Here is a 21,246-nt window from a genome sequence, read left to right as displayed (position 1 = left end):
GAATGCATCAGGGTACTGTAATGAATGAGGGCTAGTTCTTAAACCTGAATTTGAGTAACCTACCTAAAAAACTTGACTCCCCCCCCCTGCTTCAATGAAATGTTTGTTTGGCTGTAAGTCATTAAAGATCATTAAACCAAATCTTTTCTCCTCATTTATCTTTTGTAGCTCATAGATTTTCACACTGAAGCTTACCTTTTCATTTTTTAAGTCTGATGAGTACAACTTTGTATTACTGGTATTATTATAGATTAATTTCCCACTCTTGAGCCCAACTGATCGATCACTTTGTCTATGTCTCTTTGCAGATGAAGACATTCAATATCTGTTGAAAATGTATCTCCTAGCATAGTGGCATTCTAAAAATTCTGACATTTTACAATATAGCCAATTATCAAAGTCACTAATACAGACATGAGAAAGAAAACTGATCCCGATCTGGAGCTTGGCTGTTAATCTCTTCTTTTTGTTTCTGGCCAGTTAACCAAATTTCTACCTTACATGTGATGCAACTTTTGCTAGTATTCTCCCATTTGAGATGCTTTCTGAAAATCTCCATCTCTACAAAGATAATATCAACACCTTTACTTTCATTATGCATGTTAATCAAATCATTCAAGATAGGGTACTTTGCCAATACCTATTTTGTTATTGACTTATCATGTGGTGAATTTCTAGATGATAAAAAAAATCAATTTAAGATATTTACAATGGCTTTACTGTCTTGAACCAAGCTACCATTCTGTATAACTAATAGAAAAACTGACTGGGTAATGACTCTTGCTTCTAATAAATAAAAATTACTTATGATTTCTTTAGCTATTTTCTACAATATATGCTTCATGTTGACTTTACCAAGACATACCAGTTTTTGGTTTCAATACAAAAATTCATGTAATTTACTTCATCATGGTGGTTATCACTCTCTGAGTTTCTTAGGAGCTATTTTCTTACACAAAGACAGTACTTTATTTCACTGTTCCGTCATTTTTGCATAGTTCTGAAAAATGACTACACTTGCTAAGAGAGTACAACAATGAGAATAAGAGGGTAACAGCACATGGAATGTATTAAGATGATTTTTGTTTTGCTTTTTCCCTATTTTGCAGTTCTGTTAAGTATGTTTTATACTTCTGGTAATGTACGTATGTAATATGGGCCTTCAGACATTCTGCTGTGTCTGTCAGCAGGTGAAACTTAATTGCACAATCCCATTACTCATTCGCCCTAACCTGGGCTGAGTTTCTGACTGTTTCCATAGCATCTAGATGGTATCATACTTATATCTTATTTGTTTTTTTCATTCTTTCAGTTGTTAAGGTGTATTTCATATTGTCTAACATTCACTTTGCCAGAATTCAAACTGTCATTTTCTTGTTTCTCATAATCGCACTCATGGGGTGGGCTATTTATCAACTGCAACACATAAAGGGCAAACAGTTTCAAGTTCAGTAGGAAAAAAGTCTGATAACTGTTCAGCATCCTGCATAAAATTACTGTTTATGTTAAATAAAAGGCCTAAGATTATCCTTCAGCTCAAAATGTGTCATTACAATTCAAAAAAAATAATTTGAAGTTGTTTTTTCATACTTCTTGCTTTACTTTTTTCCTCTATGTTCTGTTGAGACTGGCTCTATAAGATTCAGATGTATATCAAAATATATACTTACCATCACCCGTGCAGTAGAAGCCTGGGAATTTCTTGAAATATGTAGTTTCAAAGCGTTCATGGTTACCATACACAGTACGCATAATACCAGGCCAAGGTCGGCGAAATACCAAATAGCCTTCTCCTTCTCCCTTTACTTCTTTACCTTCATCATCTAACAATGCAACCTCCACTCCAAAGAATGGGAAACACTGTAGAAATACCAAAGACTTATAGAGTTCAAGAAATATAAAAACACTCATATGTAAAGCATAGGTTTTGCAATTACTACTTATCAATAAAATATATACTCATAATTCATACATAAATTTTACCTAGACAAAGCTGTTGAAGTAATTCAGAATACATTAATGAAGTGGTACCTAAGTCCACCAGTTAGTTTTTCCATAAATGAAATTATATATCATCATGATGCCCCAAACTCATCATGGGGCTCCTGCATTTGTGAAGTGTAATCCATGCAAGAGCATAAAAATAATGGACATGCCAAGACTGTACTCCTTTCTGTCTAATAATGATGATATAGCTGTGCCAAGGGTGATCCCTAGTTTGCAGTACGACAACTACTGGGTAGACTAATAACACCGATATCGTATTTTTCATATCTGACCACTGTTTCTCACATTAGCAAGGCAGTGCTATGAAGAGAAAATGAGAGGCTGCATTCACACATCCATTCTCTAGCTATCATGTGCCAATATCAATCCCTATCTACAAACAGGCCCCATAGACCTTTCCATGTTTGCCCCCAGCCACTTCAAATGTCTTGGTTCAGTCCACTGACAACAAATTGACCCCTGTAAACCAAATTGTTCCAATTCACTCTATTCCATGTATGCCTTTCCCCCTCCAGCACATTCTCTTTATCAAGCTCACTTACTCTCACCATTTTCTTCTTCCCAACACTGTTTCCTCTCTATCGAAAACTTCTCCAAATCTTCCCCCTCACCTCCATAAGATAATGATCAGACATCCCACCAACCTCTCAGCATATTTACATCCAAAAGTCACTCTTTTACATGCCTATCAATTAATATGTAATCCAATAATGCCCACCGACCACCATCTCTCCTACTCATATTTGTATACTTGTTTTTATTCCTCTTTTTAAACCAGGTATTCCCAATCACCAGCTGTTAAACATTTCCATTTATAATGCTCAAGAGCCCATTAACCCTAATCATACCCTCAACTGCCACATTACTTTTTTATCTAAAGCTTGATTGTCGTTTCCCACATTAGCAAGGTAGCGCAAGAAATGAGAAGAAAAAAAACCAATCCACTTATATATACACACATGTATACATACATGCACATACACATACATATAGATATCTTTTTTTTTCTTTCAAACTATTCGCCATTTCCCGCGTTAGCAAGGTAGCGTTAAGAACAGAGGACTGGGCCTCTGAGGGAATATCCTCACCTGGCCCCCTTCTCTGTTCCTTCTTTTGGAAAATTAAAAAAAAAAAAAAGGTAGCACAAGAAATGAGAAGAAAAAAGACTCATCCACTCATATATACACACATGTATACATACATGCACATACACATACATACATATATATCTTTTTTTTCTTTCAACCTATTCGCCAGGAAAGGAAAGGAACCTGGATGTTTTGGCTCTGAGTGAAACAAAGCTCAAGGGTAAAGAGGAAGAGTGGTTTGAGAATGTCTTGGGAGTAAAGTCAGGGGTTAGTGAGAGGACAAGAGCAAGGGAAGGAGTAGCACTACTCCTGAATCAGGAGTTGTGGGAGTATGTGATAGAGTGTAAGAAAGTAACTTCTAGATTGATATGGGTAAAACTGAAAGTTGATGGAGAGAGATGGGTGATTATTGGTGCATATGCACCTGGGCATGAGAAGAAAGATCATGAGAGGCAAGTGTTTTGGGAGCAGCTGAATGAGTGTGTTAGTGGTTTTGATGCACAAGACCGGGTTATAGTGATGGGTGATTTGAATGCAAAGGTAAGTAATGTGGCAGTTGAGGGAATAATTGGCATACATGGAGTGTTCAGTGTTGTAAATGGAAATGGTGAAGAGCTTGTAGATTTATGTGCTGAAAAAGGACTGGTGATTGGGAATACCTGGTTTAAAAAGCGAGATATACATAAGTATACGTATGTAAGTAGGAGAGATGGCCAGAGATCATTATTGGATTACGTGTTAATTCATAGACGCACGAAAGAGAGACTTTTGGATGCTATTGTGCTGAGAGGTGCAACTGGAGGGATGTCTGATCATTATCTTGTAGAGGTGAAGGTGAAGATTTGGGAGGGTTTTCAGAAAAGAAGAAAGAATGTTGGGGTGAAGAGAGTGGTGAGAGTAAGTGAGCTTGGGAAGGAGACTTGTGTGAGGAAGTACCAGGAGAGACTGAGTACAGAATGGAAAAAGGTGAGAACAAAGGAGGTAAGGGGAGTGGGGGAGGAATGGGATGTATTTAGAGAAGCAGTGATGGCTTGTGCAAAAGATGCTTGTGGCATGAGAAGCGTGGGAGGTGGGTTGATTAGAAAAGGTAGTGAGTGGTGGGATGAAGAAGTAAGATTATTAGTGAAAGAGAACAGAGAGGCATTTGGACGATTTTTGCAGGGAAAAAATGCAAATGAGTGGGAGAGGTATAAAAGAAAGAGGCAGGAGGTCAAGAGAAAGGTGCAAGAGGTGATAAAGAGGGCAAATGAGAGTTGGGGTGAGAGAGTATCATTAAATTTTAGGGAGAATAAAAAGATGTTTTGGAAGGAGGTAAATAAAGTGCGTAAGACAAGGGAGCAAATGGGAACTTCAGTGAAGGGCGCTAATGGGGAGGTGATAACAAGTAGTGGTGATGTGAGAAGGAGATGGAGTGAGTATTTTGAGGGTTTGTTGAATGTGTTTGATGATAGAGTGGCAGATATAGGGTGTTTTGGTCGAGGTGGTGTGCAAAGTGAGAGGGTTAGGGAAAATGATTTGGTAAATAGAGAAGAGGTAGTAAAAGCTTTACGGAAGATGAAAGCCGGCAAGGCAGCAGGTTTGGATGGTATTGCAGTGGAATTTATTAAAAAAAGGGGTGACTGTATTGTTGACTGGTTGGCAAGGTTATTTAATGTATGTATGATTCAGTCTCCCTGGGGATAGGGGATTAAGAATACTTCCCACGTATTCCCTGCGTGTCGTAGAAGGCGACTAAAAGGGGAGGGAGCGGGGGGCTGGAAATCCTCCCCTCTCGTTTTTTTTTTTTTAATTTTCCAAAAGAAGGAACAGAGGGGGCCAGGTGAGGATATTCCAAAAGGGGCCCGGTCCTCTATTCCTGGCGCTACCTCGCTAATGCGGGAAATGGCGAATAGTTTGAAAAACAAAAAAAAAAAAAAAAATGATTCATGGTGAGGTGCCTGAGGATTGCCGGAATGCTTGCATAGTGCCATTGTACAAAGGCAAAGGGGATAAGAGTGAGTGCTCAAATTACAAAGGTATAAGTTTGTGGAGTATTCCTGGGAAATTATATGGGAGGGTATTGATTGAGAGGGTGAAGGCACGTACAGAGCATCAGATTGGGGAAGAGCAGTGTGGTTTCAGAAGTGGTAGAGGATGTGTGGATCAGGTGTTTGCTTTGAAGAATGTATGTGAGAAATACTTAGAAAAACAAATGGATGTGTATGTAGCAATTATGGATCTGGAGAAGGCATATGATAGAGTTGATAGAGATGCTCTGTGGAAGGTTTTAAGAATATATGGTGTGGGAGGCAAGTTGTTAGAAGCAGTAAAAAGTTTTTATCAAGGATGTAAGGCATGTGTACGTGTAGGAAGAGAGGAAAGTGACTGGTTTTCAGTGAATGTAGGTTTGGGGCAGGGGTGTGTGATGTCTCCATGGTTGTTTAATTTGTTTATGGATGGGGTTGTTAGGGAGGTGAATGCAAGAGTTTTGGAAAGAGGGGCAAGTATGCAGTCTGTTGTAGATGAGAGAACTTGGGAAGTGAGTCAGTTGTTGTTTGCTGATGATACAGCGCTGGTGGCTGATTCATGTAAGAAACTGCAGAAGCTCGTGACTGAGTTTGGTAAAGTGTGTGAAAGAAGAAAGTTAAGAGTAAATGTGAATAAGAGCAAGGTTATTAGGTACAGTAGGGTTGAGGGTCAAGTCAATTGGGAGGTAAGTTTGAATGGAGAAAAACTGGAGGAAGTAAAGTGTTTTAGATATCTGGGAGTGGATCTGGCAGCGGATGGAACCATGGAAGTGGAAGTGAATCATAGGTTGGGGGAGGGGGCGAAAATTCTGGGAGCCTTGAAGAATGTTTGGAAGTCGAGAACATTATCTCGGAAAGCTAGAATGGGTATGTTTGAAGTACTAGTGGTTCCAACAATGTTGTATGGTTGCGAGGCGTGGGCTATGGATAGAGTTGTGCGCAGGAGAGTGGATGTGCTGGAAATGAGATGTTTGAGGACAATATGTGGTGTGAGGTGGTTTGATCGAGTAAGTAATGTAAGGGTAAGAGAGATGTGTGGAAATAAAAAGAGTGTGGTTGAGAGAGCAGAAGAGGGTGTTTTGAAGTGGTTTGGTCACATGGAGAGAATGAGTGAGGAAAGATTGACCAAGAGGATATATGTGTCAGAGGTGGAGGGAACGAGGAGAAGTGGGAGACCAGATTGGAGGTGGAAAGATGGAGTGAAAAAAGATTTTGAGTGATCGGGGCCTGAACATGCAGGAGGGTGAAAGGCGTGCAAGGAATAGAGTGAATTGGAACAATGTGGTATACCGGGGTCGACGTGCTGTCAATGGATTGAATCAGGGCATGTGAAGCGTCTGGGGTAAACCATGGAAAGTTGTGTGGGGCCTGGACGTGGAAAGGGAGCTGTGGTTTCGGTGCATTATTACATGACAGCTAGAGACTGAGTGTGAACGAATGGGGCCTTTGGTGTCTTTTCCTAGCGCTACCTCGCACACATGAGGGGGGAGGGGGTTGTTATTCCATGTGTGGCGAGGTGGCGATGGGAACAAATAAAGGCAGACAGTATGAATTATGTACATGTGTATATATGTATATGTCTGTGTGTGTGTGTATATATATGTGTACATTGAGATGTATAGGTATGTATATTTGCGTGTGTGGACATGTATGTATATACATGTGTATTTGGGCGGGTTGCGCCATTCTTTCGTCTGTTTCCTTGCGCTACCTCGCTAACGTGGGAGACAGCAACAAAGCAAAATAAAAATAAAAAAAAGATATATATATATATATATATATATATATATATATATATATATATATATATATATATGAAGTCTGTTGGGGATGAGAGAGCTTGGGAAGTGAGTCAGTTGTTGTTCACTGATGATACAGCGCTGGTGGCTGATTCATGTGAGAAACTGCAGAAGCTCGTGACTGAGTTTGGTAAAGTGTGTGAAAGAAGAAAGTTAAGAGTAAATGTGAATAAGAGCAAGGTTATTAGGTGCAGTAGGGTTGAGGGTCAAGTCAATTGGGAGGTAAGTTTGAATGCAGAAAAACTGGAGGAAGTAAAGTGTTTTAGATATCTGGGAGTGGATCTGGCAGCGGATGGAACCATGGAAGCGGAAGTGGATCATAGGGTGGGGGAGGGGGCGAAAATCCTGGGAGCCTTGAAGAATGTTTGGAAGTCGAGAACATTATCTCGGAAAGCAAAAATGGGTATGTTTGAAGGAATAGTGGTTCCAACAATGTTGTATGGTTGCGAGGCGTGGGCTATGGATAGAGTTGTGCGCAGGAGGATGGATGTGCTGGAAATGAGATGTTTGAGGACAATGTGTGGTGTGAGGTGGTTTGATCGAGTAAGTAACGTAAGGGTAAGAGAGATGTGCGGAAATAAAAAGAGCGTGGTTGAGAGAGCAGAAGAGGGTGTTTTGAAGTGGTTTGGTCACATGGAGAGAATGAGTGAGGAAAGATTGACCAAGAGGATATATGTGTCAGAGGTGGAGGGAACGAGGAGAAGTGGGAGACCAATTGGAGGTGGAAAGATGGAGTGAAAAAAGATTTTGAGTGATCGGGGCCCCTGAACATTGCAGGAGGGTGAAAGGAGGGCAAGGAATTAGAGTAGATTGGAACAATGTGGTTTATATCCGGGGTCTACGGTGCTGTCAATGGATTGAATCAGGCATGTGAAGCGTCTGGGTAAACCATGGAAAGTTGTGTGGGGCCTGGACGTGGAAGGGAGCTGTGGTTTCGGTGCATTATTACATGACAGCTAGAGATGAGTGTGAACGAATGGGGCTTTGGTGTCTTTTCTAGCGCTACCTCGCAACACTTGAGGGGGGATGGGGGTGGTGGATTGTTATTCCATGTGTGGCGAGGTGGCGATGGGAACAAATAAAGGCAGACAGTATGAATTATGTACATGTGTATTATATATATATATATATATATATATATATATATATCTTTTTTTATATATCTTTTTGGAAGGTATTAAGAATATATGGTGTGGGAGGCAAGTTGTTAGAAGCAGTGAAAAGTTTTTATCGAGGATGTAAGGCATGTGTACGTGTAGGAAGAGAGGAAAGTGATTGGTTCTCAGTGAATGTAGGTTTGCGGCAGGGGTGTGTGATGTCTCCATGGTTGTTTAATTTGTTTATGGATGGGGTTGTAAGGGAGGTGAATGCAAGAGTCCTGGAAAGAGGGGCAAGTATGAAGTCTGTTGGGGATGAGAGAGCTTGGGAAGTGAGTCAGTTGTTGTTCGCTGATGATACAGCGCTGGTGGCTGATTCATGTGAGAAACTGCAGAAGCTGGTGACTGAGTTTGGTAAAGTGTGTGAAGAAGAAAGTTGAGAGTAAATGTGAATAAGAGCAAGGTTATTAGGTACAGTAGGGGTGAGGGTCAAGTCAATTGGGAGGTGAGTTTGAATGGAGAAAAACTGGAGGAAGTGAAGTGTTTTAGATATCTGGGAGTGGATCTGTCAGCGGATGGAACCATGGAAGCGGAAGTGGATCATAGGGTGGGGGAGGGGGCGAAAATTTGGGAGCCTTGAAAAATGTGTGGAAGTCGAGAACATTATCTCGGAAAGCAAAAATGGGTATGTTTGAGGAATAGTGGTTCCAACAATGTTGTATGGTTGCGAGGCGTGGGCTATGGATAGAGATGTGCGCAGGAGGATGGATGTGCTGGAAATGAGATGTTTGAGGACAATGTGTGGTGTGAGGTGGTTTGATCGAGTAAGTAACGTAAGGGTAAGAGAGATGTGTGGAAATAAAAAGAGCGTGGTTGAGAGAGCAGAAGAGGGTGTTTTGAAATGGTTTGGGCACATGGAGAGAATGAGTGAGGAGAGATTGACCAGAGGATATATGTGTCGGAGGTGGAGGGAACGAGGAGAAGAGGGAGACCAAATTGGAGGTGGAAAGATGGAGTGAAAAAGATTTTGTGTGATCGGGGCCTGAACATGCAGGAGGGTGAAAGGAGGGCAAGGAATAGAGTGAATTGGAGTCATGTGGTATACAGGGGTTGACGTGCTGTCAGTGGATTGAATCAAGGCATGTGAAGCGTCTCGGGTAAACCATGGAAAGCTGTGTAGGTATGTATATTTGCGTGTGTGGACGTGTGTATGTACATGTGTATGGGGGGGGGGGTTGGGCCATTTCTTTCGTCTGTTTCCTTGCGCTACCTCGCAAACGCGGGAGACAGCGACAAAGTATAAAAAAAAAAAAAAAAAAAAAAAAAAATATATATATATATATATATGAAGTCTGTTGGGGATGAGAGAGCTTGGGAAGTGAGTCAGTTGTTGTTCACTGATGATACAGCGCTGGTGGCTGATTCATGTGAGAAACTGCAGAAGCTCGTGACTGAGTTTGGTAAAGTGTGTGAAAGAAGAAAGTTAAGAGTAAATGTGAATAAGAGCAAGGTTATTAGGTACAGTAGGGTTGAGGGTCAAGTCAATTGGGAGGTAAGTTTGAATGCAGAAAAACTGGAGGAAGTAAAGTGTTTTAGATATCTGGGAGTGGATCTGGCAGCGGATGGAACCATGGAAGCGGAAGTGGATCATAGGGTGGGGGAGGGGGCGAAAATCCTGGGAGCCTTGAAGAATGTTTGGAAGTCGAGAACATTATCTCGGAAAGCAAAAATGGGTATGTTTGAAGGAATAGTGGTTCCAACAATGTTGTATGGTTGCGAGGCGTGGGCTATGGATAGAGTTGTGCGCAGGAGGATGGATGTGCTGGAAATGAGATGTTTGAGGACAATGTGTGGTGTGAGGTGGTTTGATCGAGTAAGTAACGTAAGGGTAAGAGAGATGTGCGGAAATAAAAAGAGCGTGGTTGAGAGAGCAGAAGAGGGTGTTTTGAAGTGGTTTGGGCACATGGAGAGAATGAGTGAGGAAAGATTGACCAAGAGGATATATGTGTCGGAGGTGGAGGGAACGAGGAGAAGAGGGAGACCAAATTGGAGGTGGAAAGATGGAGTGAAAAAGATTTTGTGTGATCGGGGCCTGAACATGCAGGAGGGTGAAAGGAGGGCAAGGAATAGAGTGAATTGGAGCGATGTGGTATACCGGGGTTGACGTGCTGTCAGTGGATTGAATCAGGGCATGTGAAGCGTCTGGGGTAAACCATGGAAAGCTGTGTAGGTATGTATATTTGCATGTGTGGATGTATGTATATACATGTGTATGGGGGTGGGTTGGGCCATTTCTTTTGTCTGTTTCCTTGCGCTACCTCGCAAACACGAGAGACAGCGACAAAGCAAAAAAAAAAATATATATATACATATATACATATATGGTTGCGAGGCGTGGGCTATAGATAGAGTTGTGTGGAGGAGGGTGGATGTGCTGGAAATGAGATGTTCGAGGACAATATGTGGTATGAGGTGGTTTGATCGAGTGAGTAATAATAGGGTAAGAGAGATGTACAGTAATAAAAAGAGTGTGGTTGAGAGAGCAGAAGAGGGTGTTTTGAAATGGTTTGGTCACATGGAGAGAATGAGTGAGGAAAGATTGACAAAGAGGATATATGTGTCAGAGGTGGAGGGAACGAGGAGAAGTGGGAGACCAAATTGGAGGTGGAAAGATGGAGTGAAAAAGATTTTGAGTGATCTGGGCCTGAACACACAGGAGGGTGAAAGGCTGGTGACTGAGTTTGGTAAAGTGTGTGAAAGAAGAAAGTTAAGAGTAAATGTGAATAAGAGCAAGGTTATTAGGTACAGTAGGGTTGAGGGTCAAGTCAATTGGGAGGTGAGTTTGAATGGAGAAGAACTGGAGGAAGTGAAGTGTTTTAGATATCTGGGAGTGGATCTGGCAGCGGATGGAACCATGGAAGCGGAAGTGGATCATAGGGTGGGGGAGGGGGCGAAAATTCTGGGAGCCTTGAAGAATGTGTGGAAGTCGAGAACATTATCTTGGAAAGCAAAAATGGGTATGTTTGAAGGAATATATATATATATATATATATATATATATATATATATATATATATATATATATTTCCCTGGGGATAGGGGAGAAAGAATACTTCCCACGTATTCCCTGCGTGTCGTAGAAGGCGACTAAAAGGGAAGGGAGCGGGGGGCTGGAAATCCTCCCCTCTCGTTTTTTTTTTTTTTTTTTTTTAATTTTCCAAAAGAAGGAACAGAGAAGAGGGCCAGGTGAGGATATTCCCTCAAAGGCCCAGTCCTCTGTTCTTAACGCTACCTCGCTATCGCGGGAAATGGCGAATAGTATGAAAAAAAAAATATATATATATATATATATATATATATATATATATTTTTTTTTTTTGCTTTGTCGCTGTCTCCCGCGTTTGCGAGGTAGCGCAAGGAAACAGACGAAAGAAATGGCCCAACCCACCTCCATACACATGTATATACATACGTCCACACACGCAAATATTCATACCTACACAGCTTTCCATGGTTTACCCCAGACGCTTCACATGCCTTGATTCAATCCACTGACAGCACGTCAACCCCAGTACACCACATCGCTCCAATTCACTCTATTCCTTGCCCTCTTTTCACCCTCCTGCATGTTCAGGCCCCGATCACACAAAATCTTTTTCACTCCATCTTTCCACCTCCAATTTGGTCTCCCTCTTCTCCTCGTTCCCTCCACCTTCGACACATATATCCTCTTGGTCAATCTTTCCTCACTCATTCTCTCCATGTGACCAAACCATTTCAAAACACCCTCTTCTGCTCTCTCAACCACGCTCTTTTTATTTCCACACATCTCTCTTACCCTTACGTTACTTACTCGGTCAAACCACCTCACACCACACATTGTCCTCAAACATCTCATTTCCAGCACATCCATCCTCCTGCGCACAACTCTATCCATAGTCCACGCCTCGCAACCATACAACATTGTTGGAACCACTATTCCTTCAAACATACCCATTTTTGCTTTCCGAGATAATGTTCTCGACTTCCACACATTCTTCAAGGCTCCCAGGATTTTCGCCCCCTCCCCCACCCTATGATCCACTTCCGCTTTCATGGTTCCATCCGCTGCCAGATCCACTCCCAGATATCTAAAACACTTCACTTCCTCCAGTTTTTCTCCATTCAAACTCACCTCCCAATTGACTTGACCCTCAACCCTACTGTACCTAATAACCTTGCTCTTATTCACATTTACTCTTAACTTTCTTCTTTCACACACTTTTCCAAACTCAGTCACCAGCTTCTGCAGTTTCTCACATGAATCAGCCACCAGCGCTGTATCATCAGCGAACAACAACTGACTCACTTCCCAAGCTCTCTCATCCCCAACAGACTTCATACTTGCCCCTCTTTCCAAAACTCTTGCATTCACCTCCCTAACAACCCCATCCATAAACAAATTAAACAACCATGGAGACATCACACACCCCTGCCGCAAACCTACATTCACTGAGAACCAATCACTTTCCTCTCTTCCTACACGTACACATGCCTTACATCCTCGATAAAAACTCTTCACTGCTTCTAACAACTTGCCTCCCACACCATATATTCTTAATACCTTCCACAGAGCATCTCTATCAACTCTATCATATGCCTTCTCCAGATCCATAAATGCTACATACAAATCCATTTGCTTTTCTAAGTATTTCTCATACATTCTTCAAAGCAAACACCTGATCCACACATCCTCTACCACTTCTGAAACCACATTGCTCTTCCCCAATCTGATGCTCTGTACATGCCTTCACCCTCTCAATCAATACCCTCCCATATAATTTGCCAGGAATACTCAACAAACTTATACCTCTGTAATTTGAGCACTCACTCTTATCCCCTTTGCCTTTGTACAATGGCACTATGCACACATTCCGCCAATCCTCAGGCACCTCACCATGAGTCATACATACATTAAATAACCTTACCAACCAGTCAACAATACAGTCACCCCCTTTTTTAATAAATTCCACTGCAATACCACCCAAACCTGCTGCCTTGCCGGCTTTCATCTTCCGCAAAGCTTTTACTACCTCTTCTCTGTTTACCAAATCATTTTCCCTAACCCTCGCACTTTGCACACCACCTCGACCAAAACACCCTATATCAGCCACTCTATCATCAAACACATTCAACAAACCTTCAAAATACTCACTCCATCTCCTTCTCACATCACCACTACTTGTTATCACCTCCCCATTTGCGCCCTTCACTGAAGTTCCCATTTGCTCCCTTGTCTTACGCACTTTATTTACCTCCTTCCAGAACATCTTTTTATTCTCCCTAAAATTTAATGATACTCTCTCACCCCAACTCTCATTTGCCCTTTTTTTCACCTCTTGCACCTTTCTCTTGACCTCCCGTCTCTTTCTTTTATACGTCTCCCACTCAATTTCATTTTTTCCCTGCAAAAATCGTCCAAATGCCTCTCTCTTCTCTTTCACTAATACTCTTACTTCTTCATCCCACCACTCACTACCCTTTCTAATCAACCCACCTCCCACTCTTCTCATGCCACAAGAATCTTTTGCGCAATCCATCACTGATTCCCTAAATACATCCCATTCCTCCCCCACTCCCCTTACTTCCATTGTTCTCACCTTTTTCCATTCTGTACTCAGTCTCTCCTGGTACTTCCTCACACAAGTCTCCTTCCCAAGCTCACTTACTCTCACCACCCTCTTCACCCCAACATTCACTCTTCTTTTCTGGAAACCCATACAAATCTTCACCTTAGCCTCCACAAGATAATGATCAGACATCCCTCCAGTTGCACCTCACAGCACATTAACATCCAAAAGTCTCTCTTTCGCGCGCCTGTCAATTAACACGTAATCCAATAACGCTCTCTGGCCATCTCTCCTACTTACATAAGTATACTTATGTATATCTCGCTTTTTAAACCAGGTATTCCCAATCATCAGTCCTTTTTCAGCACATAAATCTACAAGCTCTTCACCATTTCCATTTACAACACTGAACACCCCATGTATACCAATTATTCCCTCAACTGCCACATTACTCACCTTTGCATTCAAATCACCCAACACTATAACCCGGTCTCGTGCATCAAAACCACTAACACACTCATTCAGCTGCTCCCAAAACACTTGCCTCTCATGATCTTTCTTCTCATGCCCAGGTGCATATGCACCAATAATCACCCATCTCTCTCCATCAACTTTCAGTTTTACCCATATTAATCGAGAATTTACTTTCTTACATTCTATCACATACTTCCACAACTCCTGTTTCAGGAGTACTGCTACTCCTTCCCTTGCTCTTGTCCTCTCACTAACCCCTGACTTTACTCCCAAGACATTCCCAAACCACTCTTCCCCTTTACCCTTGAGCTTCGTTTCACTCAGAGCCAAAACATCCAGGTTCCTTTCCTCAAACATACTACCTATCTCTCCTTTTTTCACATCTTGGTTACATGCGCACACATTTAGGCACCCCAATCTGAGCCTTCGAGGAGGATGAGCACTCCCCGCGTGACTCCTTCTTCTGTTTCCCATTTTAGAAAGTTAAAAAAAATACAAGGAGGGGAGGATTTCTGGCCCCCCGCTCCCGTCCCCTCTAGTCGCTTTCTACGATACGCGAGGAATGCATGGGAAGTATTCTTTCACCCCTATCCCTAGGGATAATATACATATATATATATATACACATACACACACATACACACACACACGCACACATACACACACACACACATACATATATATACATGTGAAAAATGTAAGAAACAATTTAGAAAACTGAAACTTCTAGCTTGAAATGAAATGAAAAAATGAATGTCACATAATGGTTCAACCTCTGGCTATGGAAAAAGGAAATGTTTAATTTATTTACACAAACGTCAATAGTAGTTCTCATCAATTTAACCACTGTATCAATAAGCTTCAATGTCTAAGCTACATTTTTTCCAATTTCACTATTTTCTTGTCAAAGCACCATGTATGAAAACTATCACTCCAGTAACACAACTATAAACATTTACTTCCCCTTTAAAAATATATATATATATATATATATATATATATATATATATATATATATATATATATATATATATATATATACATATATATATACTTATTATTTTCTTATTATACTTTGTCGCTGTCTCCCGCGTTTGCGAGGTAGCGCAAGGAAACAGACGAAAGAAATGGCCCAACCCCCCCCATACACATGTATATACAATACGTCCACACACGCAAATATACATACCTACACAGCTTTCCATGGTTTACCCCAGACGCTTCACATGCCTTGATTCAATCCACTGACAGCACGTCAACCCCGGTATACCACATCGCTCCAATTCACTCTATTCCTTGCCCTCCTTTCACCCTCCTGCATGTTCAGGCCCCGATCACACAAAATCTTTTTCACTCCATCTTTCCACCTCCAATTTGGTCTCCCTCTTCTCCTCGTTCCCTCCACCTCCGACACATATATCCTCTTGGTCAATCTTTCCTCACTCATTCTCTCCATGTGCCCAAGCCACTTCAAAACACCCTCTTCTGCTCTCTCAACCACGCTCTTTTTATTTCCACACATCTCTCTTACCCTTATGTTACTCACTCGATCAAACCACCTCACACCACACATTGTCCTCAAACATCTCATTTCCAGCACATCCATCCTCCTGCGCACAACTCTATCCATAGCCCATGCCTCGCAACCATACAACATTGTTGGAACCACTATTCCTTCAAACATACCCATTTTTGCTTTCCGAGATAATGTTCTCGACTTCCACACATTCTTCAAGGCCCCCAGAATTTTCGCCCCCTCCCCCACCCTATGATGCACTTCCGCTTCCATGGTTCCATCCACTGCCAGATCCACTCCCAGATATCTAAAACACTTCACTTCCTCCAGTTTTTCTCCATTCAAACTCACCTCCCAATTGACTTGACCCTCAACCCTACTGTACCTAATAACCTTGCTCTTATTCACATTTACTCTTAACTTTCTTCTTTCACACACTTTACCAAACTCAGTCACCAGCTTCTGCAGTTTCTCACATGAATCAGCCACCAGCGCTGTATCATCAGCGAACAACAACTGACTCACTTCCCAAGCTCTCTCATCCCCAACAGACTTCATACTTGCCCCTCTTTCCAAAACTCTTGCATTTACCTCCCTAACAACCCCATCCATAAACAAATTAAACAACCATGGAGACATCACACACCCCTGCCGCAAACCTACATTCACTGAGAACCAATCACTTTCCTCTCTTCCTACACGTACACATGCCTTACATCCTTATATATATATATATATATATATATTTTTACATTTTTTCATTTTGCTTTGTCGCTGTCTCCCGCGTTTGCGAGGTAGCGATATATATCTTTCTTTCATACTATTCGCCATTTCCCGCGTCAGCGAGGTAGCGTTAAGAACAGAGGACTGGGCCTCTGAGGAAACATCCTCATCCAGCCCCCTTCTCTGTTCCTTCCTTTGGAGAAAAAAAAAAAAATATATATATCCCTGGGGATAGGGGAGAAAGAATACTTCCCACGTATTCCCTACGTGTCGTAGAAGGCGACTAAAAGGGGAGGGAGCAGGGGGCTAGAAATCCTCCCCTCTCATGATTTTTTTTCAATTTTCCAAAAGAAGGAACAGAGAAGGGGGCCAGGTGAAGATATTCCCTCAAAGGCCCAGTTCTCTGTTCTTAATGCTGCCTCGCTAAAGCGGGAAATGGCAAATAGTTTGAAAGAAAAGAAAGAAAGAAAATATATATATATATATATATATATATATATATATATATATCTTCTTTCTTTCATACATATTCACCATTTCCTGTGTTAGCGAGGTAGCGTCAAGAACAGAGGACTGAGCCTTAGAGGAAAAATCCTCACTTGGCCTCCTTATCTGTACCTTCTTTTGGAATAGTAAAAACTGAAGGGGAGGATATTCAGTCCCCCCGCTCCCACCCCTATTAGACACCTTCTACGACACACAGGGAATACGAGGGAAGTCATTCTTTTTCCCCTGTCCCCATACACATACATATATACACATGTACAAATTCATACTTGCTTGCCTTCATCCATTCATGGCACCACACCACCCCATACGAAACAGTATCGCCACACCCTGCGTCAGCAAGGCAGCACCAGGAAAAAGATGAAGACAGGCAACTGCTCATGCTCATTCCCCAGCTGTCATGTGTAATGCACTGAAACCACTTAACTTAGCATTTAAGTGACCCATCACTAATACCCGGTCACTTACATCAAAACTGCTGACATACTCAGCTGCTCCTAAAACACATGCTCTCATGATCTTTTCATGGCCAGGTGCATAAGCACTATTAATCACCCATCTCTTGCCATCCACTTTTAATTCTATCCACATCAATCTAGAATTTACTTCTTTTCACTCTATCACACACTCCCACAATTCCTGCTACAGGAGTAGAGCTACTCCTTCCTCAGCTCTTGTCCTCTCACCAATCCTTGACTTTACTCCGACAACATTTCCAAACCATTCTTCCCCTTTAGCCTTTCCTTAAACATGCTACCTATCTATCCTCTCTTCTCACCTTGGTTACATCCATACACATTTAAACATCCCAACCTGAGCCTTCGAGAAGGATAAGCACTCCCTGTCTGGCTCCTTCTGTTCCCTCTTTAAGAAGTTGAAATACATGAAAAGGGGGTCCCACTCCCAACCCCTTTAGAGGCCTTCTCCAACAGGCAGGGAATATGGAGGTAGAATTCTTTCTCCCTTAACCCTTATAGACTGTGCACACATATTCTGTATACACACTTGAATATCATAAATCTAAGATGTTTGGGACCATGAGGTCTTTGGAAAGTTGATTATTTTGGGAAAATCAATACATCTATTTCAGGAATCCACACAATAAAGTGTATCAACTATTTCTACCATACTACAAATTGCAGTACATAACTGTCTAGCAATAAACTTGAATTCATCGTTATCCTATACAGAATTTCCTCCTCATACACTCACCATGTGTTGTAATTAATGTCATCTGCCAAGCCTACCATGCACTCCCAGTCATTCTCATATTTGCTAGACTGCCCTATTGTTTCTGATTTAAGGATTTATGATGAACACAAAAGCAAACAACAAACAATCTAAAAATTCACAGAACCTATGAAAACCTTAACTAAGCATACTCCAAGTTTGGTCTAACATACAATATACATAGAAAATAGTTTACCTAACATTCCTTCATCCACATATTTAAATACTATTCTAATAATTGCCAGCAGAAAGTTTGCCTCCCTAACAACCATCGCAATATGGAGCTCTGGCAACAGGTTTACAATAATGCTTCCCCTTAGATCTAGCTTTACATACAGACTCACGTCGCTTATTTCCTGCTATGTAAAGAACTAGACTGTGGCCTCCTTACAGTGTACCCCATCCTGGCATATATACCTGGGAAGGGAGTTTTACACTTATGGGGGTACATCTCTTGAAACTTCTCTCCTATCACATAACTTTTTAAATTTCTGTATGCTGTACACATTTACCAAATCCTTATTCAGTTTATCCATATCATCCACCACTCTTCTACACTATAAAACCCTGTCTATTTGTCTTTATGTCCCTCTGTGCACATTGTGAGGAAGGTGCCAGACGTACAACTAAGCAAACCCCATTCACAGTTGTAGACACATTGAGGAAGTTGCCAGATGCACGACAACAAACCCTACAAAGTTGCCAATGATTCATACATTTCCTTGGCATTATAGAAACTGCTACTTGCTGGAGTGCAATATTTTTGAGAAAATACTTGTATCTTATTGTTAAATGGGAAGATGTGGTGGCAACATGAAAGGTATAGAGAAGAAAAAAGGCAGGAGAAATGCTTGAAACCATAAGCAATGCTATTGGTCATTCATGGTATGGTAGCCATGGAGGGAAGGAGTGGTGGTTGTGTGGGAGGGTATGGTGGCAAAGGAGTGAGGGAGGGGTGGTGGTGTGAGAGGGTGCTGTAGACAGGGAAAGAGGGAATAATGGCAGTGAGGGAGGGGATGGTGGTTAAGGATGGTGTGGTTGTGATAAGTCCCTACCTATCTACCTTTGAGTACCTACAATGAAACATTCCCATAGTGACAGGGATAGCATGTTGCACTCATCACCTGACTTGTATATATGCTGACAATTGATGTTTCTTGTGACTGTCTCGCCATGTCTCCTCAACTGTACTGCTTGATGTTGCTATTCTTTTCAGAAGCTATTCCTCTGGCATAGTTATCTCTTCTAGGCTAATCAGGCTGGCACCCATGTATCACTATCTTATGCATTTCTAGTACATTTCCCATGATTACTCTTGACCTTCAGAATCTGTACAGTCCCTGTTAGGTTGCTTTCAGATTCAGCACACTGACTTTTACTCCCTCTATTTGTTTCCAGGAAAATGTTATCATAGCGCTCTCCCTTCGACATTCAAGCTCCACTTCTTTCAGCTTTTCATGATAATTCATGTGCTTTATTCCATTTATCTTACTTGTGAAATATTTCTGTTTTCTATAGTGTCTAACTCAGTCTATTTTACTGGTAACCATACAGTACAGAAGTATCTGAGTTTACTTCTTAAAAATACAAATGTTCTCAATATCCTTCTACTCATCATCTGGCTTGAAAGCACTATCTTTACAATATGTTCCTTGAATGAAAATTTTTCATTGATAAATATATAATTACTCCCAAATCTGACATTTGCTTTGCTCTCTATTCCTTTTCCTGTAGGCACTGTAATAGCATTAGCTGTCCTACAGCTAATACATTTAAATTTCTCTTCATTAAATTCCTTATCTGATGAAGGTTGGGGTAACCCTCTAAAGTGACCACACAAGCCAAATATGCTAATACATTTCATGGTTAATTCTTCAGATTCTTTTTAACAAGTTTCCTGCTCTGATTTATATCTTGTCTTCTGGTTGTTATATTCCAACATCTCTTTAAGAACTCTTCACTGTCTACATCATCAATCTGTTTAAAATCCTGAAACGTAATCAGGTCACTCCTCACTCTCCTCTCTTTTATGTTTGGTAATTCATGGCTGCTAGCCTATTCCTATAACTCAACTCTCTAAATTCTGGTACAGGTACACCATCGAATTTCTGGCAACTAATGGTTCAGCACCTCCTTTAGTCCTGACAAATTGTGTGAGGGAACTTGAAATCACCGCAGCCACCAGACTAGTTTACTGGGCAGCCACAAATGGTGGTGTGTGTAGGGTGCACTTATTTACATCCTTTACACGGCACTTGTTGGTGGTGATACCACAATTCTGTGAGATTCTTAGCTTATTTTGCTTAAATCTAATCCTAGCTTTGGCTTCTAAGTCATTTAAGAGTGTCAGTCGAGGTGTCAAACGTAAACAACAGTCCATATCGATCCAAGACAAAGTAGAACTGTTGAAAAAATGGACCATGGTGTTTCGGTGCATAAGCTGTGTGACATCTACAGTATTGGTTCATCAACTGTTTATGATATAAAGAAGCAAAGGGAGAAAATACTGAAATTCTATGCAAACAGCTATTCCAAAAAGCAAACGATGATTAGAAAAACTATGAAAGATGGTAAGAGTAATGAGCACGATCGAGTGATGATGGAATGGTTTCGACAGTGTCGGAGTGATGGAATGTACCCGTCTATTATTACGTGACCATAGTTGGTCCGGCAAAATGCTTAATCTGGTAAGGCTTTGGAACCAAGAGTACCAGAAAATAGGTGATGTACCTGTAGTATCTTTTTTGTTCTCATCTGGACCTTCTCTATTTGCCCTTTATGCTTTTTAAAGTAAAGTGACAAAACATGGAAAGAATATTTCAGTTTTGGCCTTGTGTACAATGTGTGAACATTTTGCTGAATACTTCCTTACCCATGAACTTGAATCCAATCCTAAAATTTGCAAGGAGGCAGTTTGTCTCCTTAACTATTCTTTATGATGGAACTCTGGTGACAGACTAGGAATAATGTTCCCTTCCAGCTACTTAATTACCATAACATGGCCTTCTTTCACAATGATCCATCCTTGTTACTTTACATTTGCTCCACTCCAATTGAACTTCATCAAACATGTACAAGACCAACTTTGGAGTTTTTCAAGGTCCCCTTGAAACTTCGATTCAATTTTCCATGCTTTTCACTTACCTCAAAACCTTTGTATCATTTACAAACATATTCAGATAGGAGTCCA

The 21,246-nt window shown here is 41.2% G+C and overlaps 1 protein-coding gene across 2 annotated transcripts in view; it reads right to left on the bottom strand.

Annotated features, from left to right (window-relative positions):
* Positions 1-21,246, bottom strand: part of AcCoAS (acetyl coenzyme A synthase) — a 142,632-nt gene that overhangs the window by 19,021 nt on the left and 102,365 nt on the right. For both annotated transcript variants that reach the window (XM_071669833.1, XM_071669834.1), the window contains one exon: positions 1,671-1,860. In XM_071669833.1, the coding sequence (XP_071525934.1) occupies positions 1,671-1,860 (190 nt within the window). The remainder of the gene's footprint in view (positions 1-1,670; positions 1,861-21,246) is intronic.

The sequence above is a fragment of the Panulirus ornatus genome, chromosome 14 (assembly GCF_036320965.1).
Source record: "Panulirus ornatus isolate Po-2019 chromosome 14, ASM3632096v1, whole genome shotgun sequence".
NCBI lineage: Eukaryota > Metazoa > Arthropoda > Malacostraca > Decapoda > Palinuridae > Panulirus > Panulirus ornatus.
The sequence above is the reverse complement of the archived record's forward strand: the minus strand, read 5'-3'. Positions and strand labels throughout refer to the sequence as shown.